The following is a 17,577-nucleotide window of genomic DNA, read 5'->3' on the forward strand; positions in this document are numbered from 1 at the left end:
AGGATAACACGGTGTAGGCAACACCGATTTTTGTCGTTGTTCTCTGTACTGACAGCACTCCAAATTTACAAAAAAATGAGCTCAATGTTAAAATTGACCGGAGTCCTTTAAGCACACAGTCTACTATCTACTAATGACTGCTAGTTGACATGTACAGAAAGTTACATACATTTGTGCTGCTTTAAAGCTGCTCTAAGCGATGTTGGGTGACGTCACTTCTTGTTGACGTGCAAAGTATTGTCAAAAAAAAAACGGAGGCTAGCTCGACCCTCCCTCCTCCTCATCCCGTCCCCTCCCCCTCCCCCTCCCCCTCCCCCTCTCCCTCCCGTGCTTCCTGAAACAGTCATGAACCATTTAGAAAAACCAGACTGGATTTACCCTGTCCAGCAGAAACAGAGCCTCCTGGATGTCGGATCGGAAGCCCTTCTGCCGGCGGAGTTCTCGCCACCTTTTGAACGCTTTTCCGATGTAAATTCTGGACTACGCGTTCCTTCTTCTTTTCCCTATTCTTTGTTATTTGTTCATCGGAACGTCGTCTCTTTGGTCGTGTGTCGGCCATATCAAAATTCTCAAGAATATACATTTTTAATGTTAGTCATTGTCTAGGACATCTCTCCTCTAGCTAGCTTCCCTCTTCATGCTTCTATCTCCTCCACTCCCCCCCCCCCCTTCGTGTGACCTTGGTTTTTACGCGCACATGACCTTGGTTTTTACCTAAAACCAACCCCGTTCAGACGGTAACGTTGCACATTAATTGGCTTAAACAACTCTTTTATAGCAGATTTAGTTCACAAACAACTGACAGTCGTGGCCTAAATATGATTTTCATTTACAATATAAATCCTCAATTGGGCATTAACCCAAGTAACCTACTTTTTGCACCATCAGTCGCACACACACTCAAGCTCACAGGATCATTGCATCCTGAGTCAGACTTGAGAATTCAGTGAATTATGAACTGGAGACTCGCTCTGAACGGATCGTCTGAGTCAGTGAGCTGTTGACTCGAGATCAGACTGATTAAACATGTTCATTTAAAAGCATCAGCTTGTTCATGAATCAGACACCGCTAATGTGTCTCTGAGTGCGACCATTTCTTATTTAATGTTGCGAAATAAAAAGTACAATATTATGCTTTGAAATGTAGTGAAGTAAAAGTTTCCCAAAATAAAAATACTCTGATAAAGCACAGATACTTTAAAGGAACACTCCACCATTTTTTCATATTAAACTATGTTATTCCCTTAACTAAGACGAGTTGATACATACCTCTCTCGTCTCAGTGCGTGCACTCAATCGCTCTGGCGCGCGGCGACACTTTGATAGCACCTAGCTTAGCCCAGTTCATTCATTAGGATCCAAACAGAGATGAAGCTAGAAGCGACCAAACACCTCCACGTTTTCCCTATTTAAATACAGTTACACGAGTAGTTACACTTAGGTACAGTAACAAAGTAAAAATACTTAGTTATTGCCCACCACTGAACAGTAGTTCATTTTGAGGACACAAGTTTGCATCTATTGTATGTCTTTAGTGTTGCAGCTGTAATACAAGTGAACTGTGCAGCTTGTGTTGGTCAGCACAAACCCTCTTTCAGACGTAACCAGGGTTTGAGATTAACACCCACCAACCCAACAATCAACAGTGGCGGGTAACACCGTCAAATCACCAGCCAATCTGGTGTTACTTATTATGTTTATTCACTTTGCTGGGGAAGTTCGTGTTAGTCAAATCTGCACATATTCAGCGCAAATCCTCAACTCGTGAGTCCTCATGATATATTAAATACAGTGTATTGCTCAGAATCTGCTCATATCTGGCTTACTCGAACACACACGTCACTACGCAACAAATAACGGCGCGCTTGTTCATTTACATTGAAGCAATAGCGAAGATTAAAAGCATTTGGTGAACAGAAAAGACATTATCTTTCAACATACTACATTTTTTTATGTTCTTTGTACTGTATTGATCTGTCCACCTAAAATACATTTTGGGTGAAAAGGATGAAAGAGGAAGAGAGGAGATGCTGGATGACAGGATCTTGTTTGAATACAAAATGAATGTATGAAATCCAAATTTCATTAAAAAAAAAATCTGGTTCCAATCTGGTTAATTTCTTCTTTATTGTTTGGATATATATATAAATATATATATATATATATATATATATATATATATACACAGTCGTGCTCAGAATTAATCATACCCCTGGTAAATATGATCAAAAATGGCTGTAAAAAATAAATCTGCATCGTTTATCCTTTTGATCTTTCATTCAAAAAATTGGCAAAAATCGAACCTTTCATTGAAGTAAAAGAATTGAAAGTGGGGGGAAATCACATTATGAAATAAATGTTTTTCTCCAAAACACGTTGGCCACAATTATTCATACCCCTAGAATTTTTTATGAATAAAATATTATATTTATGAAGTATATTCCCATTAATATTGACCTTTTTTAGCACACCAGGGTGACTAGGAACATGAAACTGTCCAGCTATGACTTCTTGTTTCACAGGAGTTTAAATATGAGGAAACACAAAGGCCAAATTCCCTGAATCATCACAATGAGGAAAACCACAGAATATAGTTCTGATGTGCAGCAAAAGATTGTTGAGCTTCACAAAATAGAAAGTGGCTGTAAGAAAATATCTAAAGAATTGAAAATCCCCATTTTGACCATCAGGGCAATAATTAAGAAGTTATAATCAACTAAAGATGTTACGAATCTGCCAGGAAGAGGACGTGTGTCTATATTGTCTTAATGGACGGCGAGGAGGATAGTTTGAGTGGCCAAAGACTCTTCAATAATCACAGATGGAGAATTGCAGAGATTAGTTGAGTCTTGGGGGTCAGAAAGCCTATAAAAAAAAGATCAAACAACCCCTACATCCCCACATGTTGTTCAGGAGGTTATCAAGAAAAATCCTCCTCGCTCCTCCAAAAGTAAACTCCAGCATATTCAGTTGTCAGACACGGCTGGATCTTCAAAAGGGACCGGATTCTGTGGTCAGATGAAACTTAAACAAAGGGATTTTTTGGCAGCAAACCCAGCAGATGTGTTTGGTGCAAACAGGGATGAAGAGTACCCCATGCCTACAGTTAAATACACTGCTGGATCTTATATGTTGTGGGCCTATTTATTTGCTGGAGGTCCTGGACATCTTGTTCAGATACATGGTATTATGGATTCTAGCAAATACAAACAGATAAAAAATCCAAACCTGACGGCCTCTGCTAGAAATCTTATAATGGGCCGTGGTTGGATCTTCCATCAGGACAACGGTCCAAAACAAACATCAAAATCAACCCAAAAATGGGCAACTGAGCACAAAATGAAGCTTCTGCCATGACCGTCCCAGTCCCCTGACCTGATGAGTGGAGTGAACTGAAGAGAAGAAGCACCAACATGGATCTGGGAATCTGAAGGATCTGGAGAGATTCTGTATGGAGGAATGGTCTCTGATCTCTGGTCAGGTGTTCTCCAAACTCATCAGGCATTATAGGAGAAGACTCAGAGCTGTTATCTTTTCATAAGGAGAATGCAAAAAGGTATTTAATAAAAGGGTATGAATAATTGTGGCCAATGTGTTTTGGAGAAAAACATTTATTTTATAATGTGATTCCCCCCCCCCCCACTTTATGAAAGGTTAGGATTTTGCCAATTTTTTGAATGAAAGATCAAAAGGATAAACGATGCAGATTTATTTTTTACAGCCATTTTTGATCATATTTACCAGGGGTATGATTAATTCTGAGCACGACTGTATATATATGTATTAGTTTTATAGTTATCTGTGCTGTGAGTACACGCTAAAAGACCTCTGTGTTTCAGATGCTGGTTCGGGAAGGAGCCTGGGAAGTACGTAGACTACATTTATCAGGGGCCCGTGATTCTAGTTCTTCTAGTAAGTATTGTTGCTTTTCTCAGATTTGTAGTTGTCAGAATTTAAAGCCAAGTGGACAAAACTCTTAAAGCATTACAAAGGACAAAATGTAAACGTAATACCCATTTGTGATTTCTAAGAGAGCTGTCCAATAATTATTAACATCAGCAAATAGTAGGCCAGGCCTTGCCAGAATATCAGCTTGTTATATAATAGCTATGTCTGCTAATTTCAGATAAAGTGCTTGAGCTTCGAGAGAATTATTGAACTGAAGTGAATCTTTTTTCCCTCCCTCTTCTTCATGTGAAAGCATTATAAGAACAGTATTTAATTTAAGCCATTGTGCCGTAGTGCATAAGAGCTCTGCATGTTCTGTGCAGAAAGATCAAGCTGTTCCAGAAATATACAAATATGCATATTCCTAAATCCCAGGAGCAAAGAGATTTAGTGTTCACCACACTCACTTAGTCCAGTCATTTTATGAAAAAACCTTGAACAAATTGCAACAGAATCAAACTCAACTGATTTTGTATCCTCAGTATGTCCTGAGAAAGGGAAAAAAGCCCAGAAGAATCCCATTAGGGGAAAGTTTCGAAAAATACCCAAATATAGCCTATTCATACGCCTATTCATTCTTCTTCTCACGTGAATAGGGTAAAAATTTTAACCTTTAGATATCACCATGAAAATTACTGAGTTGATTACTTACATCAAGTCAAACAAAAAATGTATTACAAGTTTTTTGAAATTGTTTGTTAACATGGACAAATGGTGCATAATCTATGTGCTAATTTGCATAAATACCACAACAGATCTAAACATTGGGTATAACCAGGTGAAAATGTCTTGTTGAATCTTGTTGACACATAACAGTAAAATACTTAATGTTAAGGTCTGAATGGATCCATTTAGGCTACACATGAGCATTAATACATAGAGGCAGGAAGAAGTACTTTAAACCAGCCTTTATTAATTATTATTTTAGAGATGGGGTTTGGGGCTGGGTCCGTGGGACTGTTTCTGGGGATTCACTTTTTATTTTGCCTACCTTTTGTCTTCTGCATTCTCCTTACCATTGTCTCCTGTTCTTCCCTCAGACTCGTCCCCCAGAAACAGTCCAATTTAGTAAAATGTTTACCCTATTCACATAAGAAAAAGAATGAATAGGCGTATGAATAGGCTATATTTGGGTCTTTTTCTAAAATTTCCTCTAATGGGATTCTTCTGGACTTTTTTTTTCCTTACTCAGGACATATTGAGGATACAAAATCAGTTGAGTTTGCTTCTGTTGCAATTTGTTCAAGATTGACCCCCATTTTGGCTTAAAATGACTGGACTAACTGTCACGAGTGGCATTAATTGTGATTTCTGGGTCCTTTGAGTTCATTCAGACATGTCAAACTCTCACTGACCGACTTCCCTCTTCCTCCTCCCCAACACAGATCAATTTTGTGTTCCTCTTCAACATTGTGCGCATTTTAATGACAAAGCTGAGGGCCTCGACCACATCTGAAACTATACAATACAGGTACAGTACTTTAACTACTGCTCACTATTACAGTAATATTCCAGAGCGAGAGTTTGATGAATGATGCTCACCTGTTTCATGATCATGTTCAGTAAAGGAAAGGATATGTAATAGGAGTGTAACGATACCTTCATGTCACGATACTGAACTCACGATACGATATTATTGCGATACTCCAAGACATGTTAAAAGGTTAACAAAAAATACCTTTTACCATAAGATCTGGCCAGTGTTCAGAGGAGCTGACGGGCTGAGTGTGTACAGAAGTGTCTAGATCACACACACACATGCCAGTTTCTACACAGACTCTCATTACTATTCAACTAATTACTGTTCTTTTACAGTACACTTATAGTTTGAAGTGTTTCAATACAATTCCACCAACAATGAAATATAAGGAATATTTATATCAGAATATGAGAAATGAAAACAAGTAAATTGAAAATGTGATTATAGGATAATAGAGACACCAGAATAACTATATTCATGATTCTGAAGCTGAAAATACTGAATTATTGTAGATGAATATGCTTGATCTCTGACACTGACTAGATATATTTAAAATAATATAGGCCATTTTTTACTGGTAACAAGACATGTGGCATTATCAGGACCCACACATATCCCCCATTGCATTATTATACATTATATTCAACATTATATAAAGTAGTTTAATGTAGTACTGACACTAAAACTCTGAAAACTTGATTTTTTTTCCCTCAAACAGTAATTTTTATTTTGGGTGAACTATACACAATACATATTGTTGCATTTTTGTATTGCGATATATTGTTCCACCCCTATTCTGTCATTATTAGTTTCGAAACCATATGCTGTTCATTTATTTATTTATCAGGAAACAGAATCATCTTTACACCGCTCTTTTACATAAAACAGCAGTTTACAATTACATTTAAACACTCAGTCTCCTCCTCACACAAACTGCATGACTTCAGAAGACTTTAGGATACTTGTATGTGGGTTTTTTTTTAGATTGACACAATATATCTGTAATGCTCAGATCCACAAAAGATGAAGAGGATTATAAAATAACATACAATTTATTACGAACTCAGAATAACAAGCATGCGAGAATGTGTGCTATACACAAACAACAACCAACAATGAACTGCACAAAGGGAGGAACTTACAGTAAATACACAGTGATGATGAACTAAAAGACAAACAGAAGTGATGATGAGTGTTAGTGACTGATGAGTGATGGGAAAACAAAGACAAAGAAACACACGTGATGAATGAAAATAAACTAGAAGTCAATGACCTGAACTAAATAGAACATATCATATCCAGTCAGTCATTATGAAATGACATATACACTATTGTCAACTACAGTTGATTGTAGAAAAAAAATAATAGCATACATTTTTGGACTTTTGGAACAAACATTGGGTGAATAAATAATGACAGACGTTTACATTTTGGGCTGAATTATTCCTTCAACAATTATTCAGAAACAGATAAATTCATTTTGTGAGTGTGAGTTTCATTTAAATAAGTAAATTCTACTGAAGTAAAGTAAATCTGCTTGACAAAACACTGATGTGAATATATATACTGCATATATTCCAGTGCTGAGATTAATAACATTTGAAATGTTTGAAAGAGTAAAAAAGAGTGAAATAAGTTCTTTTCAGTTGCAGTCTTTTACATCATCTCTACTGTGCCATGATAATAATTGTCATTTATTCAAACGGTTAGCTGGATTTTCTGCATGAGAAATGACACATAAAATGTGTTTGCTTATAGAATGTGCAATTTCAGCCCAATGCATTTTATTTTATTGCATGAAAAACAATCACATTTTCAATTTGCTTGTTTTCATTTCTCATATTCTGATATAAATATTCCTTATATTTCATTGTTGGTGCAATTGTATTGAAACACTTCAAACTATAAGTGTACTGTAAAAGAACAGTAATTAGTTGAATAGTAATGAGAGTCTGTGTAGAAACTGGCATGTGTGTGTGTGATCTAGACACTTCTGTACACACTCAGCCCGTCAGCTCCTCTGAACACTGGCCAGATCTTTAATCTGGTACCAGTCTTTGGCATGTCATTGGAGGTTACTCCCATTTTAAGTTTTTATATATTTATATATATATAAATATCCCTTATAAATTTCCCTTTTTTTGAAAGTGAAAATCCACTGACAAGCATGAGTTGCTAAAGTGTGTGTGTATCTCAGGGCAACGCTTACTTCAGTCAGAGCAGAAATGAGTTATTTCATCAGGTTATCTGAGGATGCATTTGCAAACTTTGCTGTGGCGTTTCACTTGATTTCCTAAGTATTAATGCAGTGAGTCTGAGTCTTGAGGACAAGCTTATGGAGAATTAATCTTCTTTTCTACAAAATTTCATTGTTGCATGGGTTTTTTAAAATACATCAGAACCAATACTTTTTACTTTAATGTATAGTTTCTGGAGATTTTTTCTGGAGATCACAATGATGGTTGAGTGATGATCACACACATTGTGTGTGTGTGTGTGTGTGTGTGTGTGTGTGTGTGTGTGTGTGTGTGTGTGAGAGAGAGTTTATAACATAAATATCAGTCATCGTCACTCTATATTTGCCAATTTTATGTCTTATAAAGATGATATTTAAATGCTTAGATTTATGATCAAAGCTCTGTAGTTTTTAATGTGGGAGAAAAAACATAATGCAATGCAACACAATGACTGAGAGATGTACAAACAAATGTTGAGCCTGACAGTCATGCAACAAAACTGATTTCATACAGAACTGGGTGCATAAGATTATTGAACCCAGTCTCTATCCACTGTAGTTACAGTAAAAAACAACAACAACCTTCTAAACATAGGCAGAATTTCATATTTGTGTGCTGGGGGTCACAACAGAAGATGTAAGTGAAACATGATGTAGCCTGTATCACAAAAGGTGCATTTACACAGGTGTCCAAACTGTATCATAGGACTCTAGGACAGATATACATACTGGCATGATAGAGATGGCAGAAGTTTTCTGCTTTCCCCAGCTCACAATAGCTGAATATCTCTGCAATATGTTGTAGCGATCCTGCTTAATAATGCACATTTTTGTGCATGTGCTTAATAGCACTCTGAAAATCATAGTTTCAGATCTTTTCTGCCATACATTGTCATCACAGGTGTATTTTGTTGTCATGTTTGCTAAGAGGCCAACCTATATGTTATTTGTAAGCGATTCAAGGGTAACAAGGGTAAATGGATGGTTGAGCATGCCATCTCTATCACATAGTTATTATAGCAGAAATAAACAAAATTCAGCTGCTGGTCTGCGGTTCATCATCTAGATTTCATATATCAGCTATTTTACATTTTAACCCTCTGGGCCCTGGAGGTGTTCTGACATGCACTGACATTTGTGCTTATTTCTGTTACTTTTTCATGGCTAAAGTCTGATTACACTGTATTCAGCACAAACTCTGCTACAATAATATATCAGCAGCATGTATGTAAAAGTTTGTAGTTTTGAGGAAATTACATTTGTGCATGGTTTGTGAAAAAAACTATACAAAAATAGTCACTGAAATAAGGCCATATAACCTATACTGATTATTTGGTCACAAGACTTCTAGACCTTAGCCTAGATTTTTTGCTTCAAAACTATGTGAAAATCATCCTGACCTAACCCTGCCAACAAATTTGTAAGACATGTTTTGTGTAAAAAAGCTCTATGGGAGGCGTGAATCATCATGAATATTGATGCGTTTCACATCTGAGAAAGACAAAGACCCTCCCATAAAGGCCCTATCATTCTGAGGAACCTTGCAGAGAATGAGGAGATTTAAAAAAGAATGGCTTTTTGATTGTTTGGATTTATTTACAACACAACATAATCCAAAGATACACAACAAAGGACAAAAAGGCACTTTATTGAGCACACTGATCTAAACAGAGAGACTCGAACAGTCAGTCACATTACTAAAACCATTTAACATACCTTTAATTTCCAAGGAGTTTGCTTTTTCATTTTACTATGTTCGTGTATGGAGTCTTGTGTGAATGTTTAAGTCAGCAGGACTCATCAGAGGCATCTGGTCCCTGTAAAAAAAACAACTGTGAACATGCTGATATCAGGAGCAGGACTGCACGATGTGGGGAAGAAAATCTAATTCAGGCTTTCTTCCCCCCAAAAATAGTTTTCTGTAGAAAAAATATTATTGTTATTAACTATAAATCATTAAAAAGAAGCACTTCAGTACACTACACTAGATAAAAAAATATGGATTATCATATGTTATACTTCAAATGTTTTCAGACGTTATGAAATGAGATTGGAGTAAAAACATATCCTAATGTTTAGTGCATTATGCTTTTCAAACTCACAGCGCGTTCAGAGAACATTTACTGGAGCGATCGAGTCGCTCCAAACTATGAAATATTATTGTTACCATATTATAATAAACATCTATGTTTGAGCAGATATCCACGAACACAGTATTTCATAGTAAACACCGGCCTATAGCCTACATTATAATATTCATCATGTTAGTGTAAACACTCATACTAGCCTACTTTTATATCATGCTATTTTTTATATTAAAGAGCATAAAAACATTCGTACATGTATATTTATTTAGCATTTAAAGGTTGCCTACCTGTCTATAATTCATATTTCAACATGTTTCCGTGGATTTCATACATTTTAGTCTAGCAACAGTTCAACTAAAATGTGAAGTTTATGCAACAATAACACTAACTAATATAATTCAGAATACATTTCTTACCTTAAAATCTTTCTATCTTTAAATCTCGTTCTTCTGAGGTAAATCCAATTTCAAAAGCAGAGGAATGATGAAGTTTGATTCTTGTTTTTGAGGTAATGAGGGTGTTTACAGGTTCGCGTTCCTTCACGTGGACCATTTGCATGTGAATCTCTTTTGAGCGTGTGGGTGTGGTCACATTAGAGCTAATGAGCTCTCGCTTGAGAAACTGGACATCTTGTTGGTTTCATACAAATTACTTAAACAGAGAATATTTGTTTTCGTTTTGAATAATTAGATCATTTAAAAGTACACACTTAAATGTTTATAAAGATATATTGCTCATGCCTGGGTGAATAGTATTCGCTGAGTTTTGTTTCAGTTTATAGACGCGCTCCAGAAAAAAAGTTCACAGAGATGGAGAGGCAGAACGCACACCTTGTTTTTTTTTCTTTATTTTACAAAAGCACAATGTTTTGATTTAATTGTAAGTGGACACATACAAAAGTAGACATATTACAGGTTCTTTTTTCATATTTCTTTTTTCTGTATGATCATGAATGACTGAGTAATTTAAGTCTATTGTGCTACTATATGAAGAAAATCCAGCAAAAAAGTGCCGGGTTAAATGAGGTTTACAACCATGTTAAATTAGGTACATCTGAATGCAGTATAGTTATTATAAACTCTGATTCGTGTGAATTTGTTATCATCGACATAACTAATATTGTCTCACGATTTCTCAGTGCTTTAAGAAGTAATGAGCTGAAGTTAGGGAAGTTTTCCGAATGTCAAATCAGTTCCTGTGCCATAAATCTAATGAGAACTTGTTGCTCCCTCTCCTTCCCTGTTCCTTTTCCCTGTCTTTCTGTGACCGCAGGAAAGCTGTGAAAGCAACTCTAGTGCTTCTGCCTTTACTCGGGATCACATACATGCTGTTCTTTGTGAACCCAGGGGAGGATGACATATCTCAAATTGTATTTATCTATTTCAACTCATTTCTTCAGTCCTTTCAGGTGAGTGTCACATCATCATGTCTGTATAGAGTCATCAACCCTAACCCCAACCCATTCCTTGAACTGTGGGTACATTTACAGGTGGAAAGGACACTGAAATAGATCATGTGATATTTGCTTCAAAGCCATACACCTTATAGTTGACTAATACTGAAGAAGACACTTTCTTAAAACTCTTCATACGGTCTGCATTACCAACATGAATCTAGGCCAGACAGTTAATTGCATCCCTAAAGGAATAGAGTAGTAAAGAGACGTTTAACAATTGTTTACTTCAGAAATCAGAGCATTAGCACTATAAATAGCATCACTGCTCCCCTGTTTTGTAGGAAAATAGAAATCAATGGTAACACAAAGGTTAGAGGTAAAGGAGAGAGAGTAAGATTTTCAAAAAACTAATCACACCGCCAGTCATTCTTTCAAAACCTGGTATCATGCTTTCATTTTTAGTTGTACATCTTTTCTTTCCACATAATAATTGTTTCAAAACACAAGATTAATATACCATAATGGGAACATTTGGTTTAATCGCAAAAATACAACAGCATAATCTTCTTTCAATACTGTGGTTGCATTATGAAAGAAAATATATTTACTGTAAACACTTACAAAATGCACAGTCTGTCTTCAAACTTGGCCATGAATTTTCATCAACATCACACTTGTTGTTAATGCACGTGGGAAAAACCTTCTGGCATGTTTTTTGTCTTGCGAGCCTCATCCATGGCTTGAAGGAGGGTGACGTGTTCACAGGGATGCTGATCGTTCACCTTATACCTGCATGTAGAGATGGATTCTGCAATGGGATTGAGGAAAGGGGAAGATAGCGGGTCATTAACTCACACACATTGAAATGGATGGTTGCCCGTTGACCAATTAGGTTTTATGCCGGATTGAAACATGCCCTGTCAACAAAAATAAACTTTAAGTAAACACACAGTGGATCCAGCTCCATCATCTTCTAAAATGATAGTTTGGTTTGCTCTTTTATAAAGAATAATTGACTGTTGGTCTGTACAGGATTGTAAGTAACATGTGTATTACACACTGAATGTAAAAACTGAACATAGATTGAATATAAATTGTGTGACAGGTACATTTTATTCACTATTCTGTACAGTAATGCCGTTTACGATACGGTACTGTAAAAGTATAGTGAATTGTAACTGTAGCAGACTTTCTTAATGAAATGTTCTGATGATGGAGCTTGACCATTGTATGTGTAAGGGTCAGACAGGTCAATTTAGCTCAAAGGGAATTATTAATTAATTTATAGGGAATTCGAAAGAATCACTTATTACGGCCGAGCAAATGACTTGTCCAGCGTTCAACGGGACGTGACTTTCAGCTCTGCAGCGGATATAAATATCCAAACTAGTGAAAACACTGTTTTTTAGCAAGGTAACTTAGATCAGCAGTTTAAGACATTAAATTCGTAAGCACATAACACTTCTCTTTAAAATACAAACAAGACTTTATTGATTATCCTAACACATTAAGCTAATATCTAACACAAACACACGCACACACACATTCATACGAGTTGCAGAAAGAAAGAGAGTGAGGAAAGAGGAGTTTTAAGAGTGAGATGATGAAATCCCAAGTTTCTATGCACTTATAAGACATGACCTGAACGAACCATCAATCATTAATGTAACCCTTCCATCGTTTCTTAGGCGGGTTATTAAATCTATATCAATGCATCAGTTCAGCTTAAGAGTCTGGAGGCTACTTGCTTGTCTTTGCATTCCTTTGGGGATTCCTATTTGTCTGAGTAAAAGGGAGTTTCCCGGGTTCGTTGATTGGCTGGCGGTCTCTTCGTGTCTGGATAGATGTCTGGGACGGCCATGGATGGAAAGTCTTTGAAGTTGGAAGCAGGCTTTGCAGTCGAATCGTGGACCGAAACTTTGCAGCAAAACTTAACTTAGAACCGAGACTCACAACGCAAAAGAAAATAAACTAAGTAAGAGAAAGAGAATTTGAGATGAGAGTAGTTAGATGGCTTGAATGAAGCTGTTTAACCCATGTTCTTCTGGGGCCGTATTCACAAAGAATTTTAAGGCTAAAAGTAGCTCCTAACTGGCGAATTTAGGAGCAACTCCTAAAAATAATGGGCGTGTCACTCGTAACTTTAGGACTCCTAATTTTTTTGACTAAGAGTAATTCACGAAGCATTTTAGCCCTAAAAGTAGCACCTAAGCCTGGGACAGCTTAAAAGAAGTCGAGAGGACTCCTAACTCACTAAGACCTTCACAAACCGCTTTTTGTGGTATTTCACGTTGCGATGTTTTGAAATGCGTATGCGGCGGCTACAGGAGCCTCCAATCGCGAGGAACAATTCTGCATTGTAGGCATAACTAGGGATGCAATAACGCCACCAACAACAACCAAAACTAGGCTACTCATTGCATGTAAACTAATTGTAACGTTTCATTGTGAATCAAATTAAAATGTTCTTCTCTTTGCAAACGTAGGCAGAGGCATATAGTGACAGATTAATTCAATAATGTTGCAAAGATATTGCATCAATCCATTTGCTTCATTAGGCTACTAGGCTATTTGTTTTGCCTTACTCTTTATTCATTTAGGCTATTTATTCAGTTATTCATTTTTTTGTGATTGTTTTTTTTTTATTTTATTTGAAATGATAACATTACAAATGTTGGATGATAGCATGAATACCAATAAAAGAAAAAAACACAAAACACACAAAGGACACAAGGAAGGGTAACTTAAAGGGAACATACAAATAAACCCCGGCAGCCAATTACAGCACAAAATAATGCATCATCAATTTAAAACAATTCTTTTAGAGCTTGGGCTGTACTACTCCAATAAGTGACCGTTTGTATTCTAGCCCCATTAATCCTTGCAGTGCTGCGTTCTAAACAAGCAATATAATGAAAAGACAGCAGCCAGAATCTTCTAAGATCCATGTCAGGAGTGAACCATTGCTGTATAATTGGTTTTTTAGCAGCAGTGGAACCAGACATTAACAATCTTCTCTGAACTAACGTAAAGTTGTATGAAGAATCATCATTCAGCAACATAAGACAAGGGTCGAGGTCAAACTGCAACTTTGTGATATGTTTTAGTACTTGAACTACATGTTTCCAAAAATTGGATATAACTGAACAGTCCCAAAACATATGCAAAAAAGTACCTTTAATGAGAGTTTCATCAAGTATCGCTTGTATGGGGTACAATACATTTTGTGTACAGTTTTGAAATGAATAAGAATGTGCGAGGGGTTTTTGGAGGTAAGACAGAGATTTGACCAAACTGTATTCCAGTCAGGACTATAGCCCAACCATGAGAGTTCTCTCTCCCACACAGCTAATACCTTCAGGGTCTTATATGAACATTCAAGTAGTTGTTTATAAATCAAGGAGACTGTGCCCTGAATTTTCCCAGTATTTTTGAACCACTTTAACAATGGGTGATCATCTAGGCTAGAATTCCAAGGTACCCCGTATGCTTTCATTGCAGACCTCAACTTCAAGTACATAAAAAAGGAGGTACCTGGCAAAGAATAATCCGCTTGAATATCTTGGAATGCATGCAATCCACTGCCATTGAATATATCACCAAATGTGAACACACCTTTTAAGGACCAGGAAGGGTAAATGAAAGGTTGATTACCAGATAATAGGCGGGCATTGTTCCAGAGAGGAGACTGACGTGAGATTTTTTTAACGTGACCTGTAATCTTTTCTGCATTGAACCAAGCTTTTAAAGTAACTGAAATAATATTTCCGAACTTCTGATGTAAACTTCTTGAGCCTACACCAGTAAAAGGCAGATCTTGAAGTCTATGGGGAAGAACACGGTCAGACTCAATGCTTCTCCAGGGTACTTTGGAGTGAGTGTCCACCCAGACACGCATGGCCCTAATTTGGAAAGCAAAGTAGTAGAGCATTAAATTAGGAAGTGCAAGACCGCCATGCAGTTTTGCACGCTGTAATATTGAAAGACTGACTCTAGGACGCTTACCACCCCAGATGAATTTAGAGATTAATGAATTCATTTCTTTGAAAAAATTTGGGTTAGGAAACCATGGGAGCATGAAAAATAAAAAGTTAACTCTGGGTAAAATGTTCATTTTAACCGTGCTAATTCTAGCTTGCATTGACATTTTAACGTTGTCCCACCTCTGTATGTCCTGCTTAATTTTCTGACTGATTTCAGAATAATTTGTCTGAGCAATCCTAGACAAAGAGTCAGCAATTTTAATACCAAGATAGGTGCATGAATTAGCAAAGACAAGGCCACTAGGTAGAGATGCTGCTTTAGTGATGCTATTAAGTGCCATTAAGGATGACTTATCCCAATTTATTTTATAACCAGACATAGTGCTAAAGGAGTTGAACAGACGCAAAACTTCTGGTAGAGAAGTATTTAAGTCTGAAAGATAAAGCATAATGTCATTGGCATATAATGAGATGTGGTGGTGTGAGTTGTTAATAGTTATAGGTGTTACTGTTTGGCTTTGTCTAAGAGCTTGTGCGAGAGGTTCTAGTGAGAGTGCAAATAAGATTGGTGACAAGGGACAACCTTGCCGACAACCTCTTTGGAGTAAGAAAGGTTGTGACTGACAGAAACCTGTTGATACGGAAGCAGAAGGACATTTATATAACAATCGTATAATATTTAGGAACTTGGAGCCAAATCCAAAACGCTCTAGAACAGCCCACAGATAATCCCATTCAAGCCTATCAAATGCTTTGAGAGTGTCCAAAGAAAAAATGGCAGAAGTAGCATTAGTGGTCTGAGCGTAATCAATAATGTGTAATAGTCGGCGCATATTATCCGATGCTAAACGCCCCTTCAAGAAGCCAGTCTGGTCATAATGAATCAGATTGTCAATATATGGTTCCAATCTTAAAACCAATGCCTTGGCTAGGATCTTGACGTCGGCTGATATCAGAGATATTGGACGATAACTAGAACAACTTAGTGGATCTTTGTCTTTTTTAAGCAACAGGGTAATAATGGCAACATTTTGATCTCTATTGATCTCTATGATCTCCATGATCAATGGCATAATTCATGGACTTCAGAATTAGGGGGCCCACAATATCCCAGATAGCTAGATAGAACTCCGGAGGAATTCCATCAGGGCCGGGGGATTTACCTTTCTGCAACAATTTAGCTGCATTGTGGAGTTCCTCCAGTGTTAGAGGAGCATCCAGTGATTCTTGAGCAGATATTGGTAAAGTGGGAAGATTCAGGTGACTGAGAAAATCATTACATTCTCCTCTGTCAAGGTAGACCTCAGAAGAATACAGCGTAGAGTAGAATGATCTAAACTCATCATTAACAGCCTTTGGGTCCGTAGTAATTTCACTAGAGTCAGTTTTAATAACATCAATGCTGGCTTTAGATTCACACTCTTTGAGTTTCAGTGCAAGCAATCTGCTAGGCCTATCTGCATTAAAATAGTATTTTTGCTTTGTTCTATGAATGATAAACTCAGCTTTGGATATAGATAGAGAAGTATATTCTGCTTTCAATAAAAATAGCTCCTGATTAAGCTTATCAGAAAAAGCACAAGCCTGTTGACGATCTAGATCATTAATATTTTTTTCTAGCTCCTCAAACCGTTTATTCCTGGAGGCCTTGACTTTGGCAGAATATGAAATGCAATTACCCCTTAAAAAGCATTTTGTAACTTCCCACAACGTCTGTGGATTATGGCAGTGGGAATTAATTTCCAAAACAATTTATTAATTCTTGTCTAAGTTGATCTAAGAAGGAGATGTCGTATAATAATGTAGTATTAAAGCGCCATCTATTGATTTTAGAGACTTTAGCACCTATAGTGATATTACAGATAACCGGTGAATGATCTGAAATCAAAATAGGCAAAATATCAATAGTACTGATGTATTGGACTAGAGAAGGATCAACCAGAATATAATCGATCCTAGAAAACGACTTGTGACGGGTTGAATAGAATGTGTAAACTTTAGAATTACCATTTTTAATACGCCATGGGTCTACAAGATTAAGCTCTGCGATTAAGCTATTAAGAGCTACTGACGAGGGCGTTGCGACAGAGTCAGTGGAGGAGCGGTCTAACTCAGGGTGGACACAAGCATTGAGATCCGCGCCTAAAATAATCTGATAATCATTGAAATTAATCAAAGTTCCAGAAATATTATCCATAAATTGGCGGTCACATACGTTCGGTGCATATATAGATGTTAAAAGGACTTTAGTATGATTAATTCTAGTGGCTGCATATATGAACCGCCCACAATCATCTTTCCCCATTGAATCCACAGATAAACTTAGTGATCTCTTATACAGGATTAAGACACCTTTAGATTTGTTAAGCGCACATGAACATGCCAACATCTTATAATATTTATTTTGAAAACGATGAACATCTCCATCTTTTAAATGGGTTTCTTGG

The 17,577-nt window shown here is 36.8% G+C and overlaps 1 protein-coding gene across 1 annotated transcript in view; it reads left to right on the plus strand.

Annotated features, from left to right (window-relative positions):
- The window catches only part of LOC307161677 (corticotropin-releasing factor receptor 2), an 85,432-nt gene that overhangs the window by 45,722 nt on the left and 22,133 nt on the right, over positions 1-17,577 (plus strand). Inside the window, exons 9-11 of the mRNA XM_079876556.1 lie at positions 3,840-3,912; positions 5,334-5,419; positions 11,024-11,159. Coding sequence (XP_079732682.1) covers positions 3,840-3,912; positions 5,334-5,419; positions 11,024-11,159 — 295 coding nt within the window. The remainder of the gene's footprint in view (positions 1-3,839; positions 3,913-5,333; positions 5,420-11,023; positions 11,160-17,577) is intronic.

This window comes from Squalius cephalus, assembly GCF_949319135.1.
Source record: "Squalius cephalus genome assembly, chromosome: 7".
Taxonomy (NCBI): Eukaryota; Metazoa; Chordata; class Actinopteri; order Cypriniformes; family Leuciscidae; genus Squalius; species Squalius cephalus.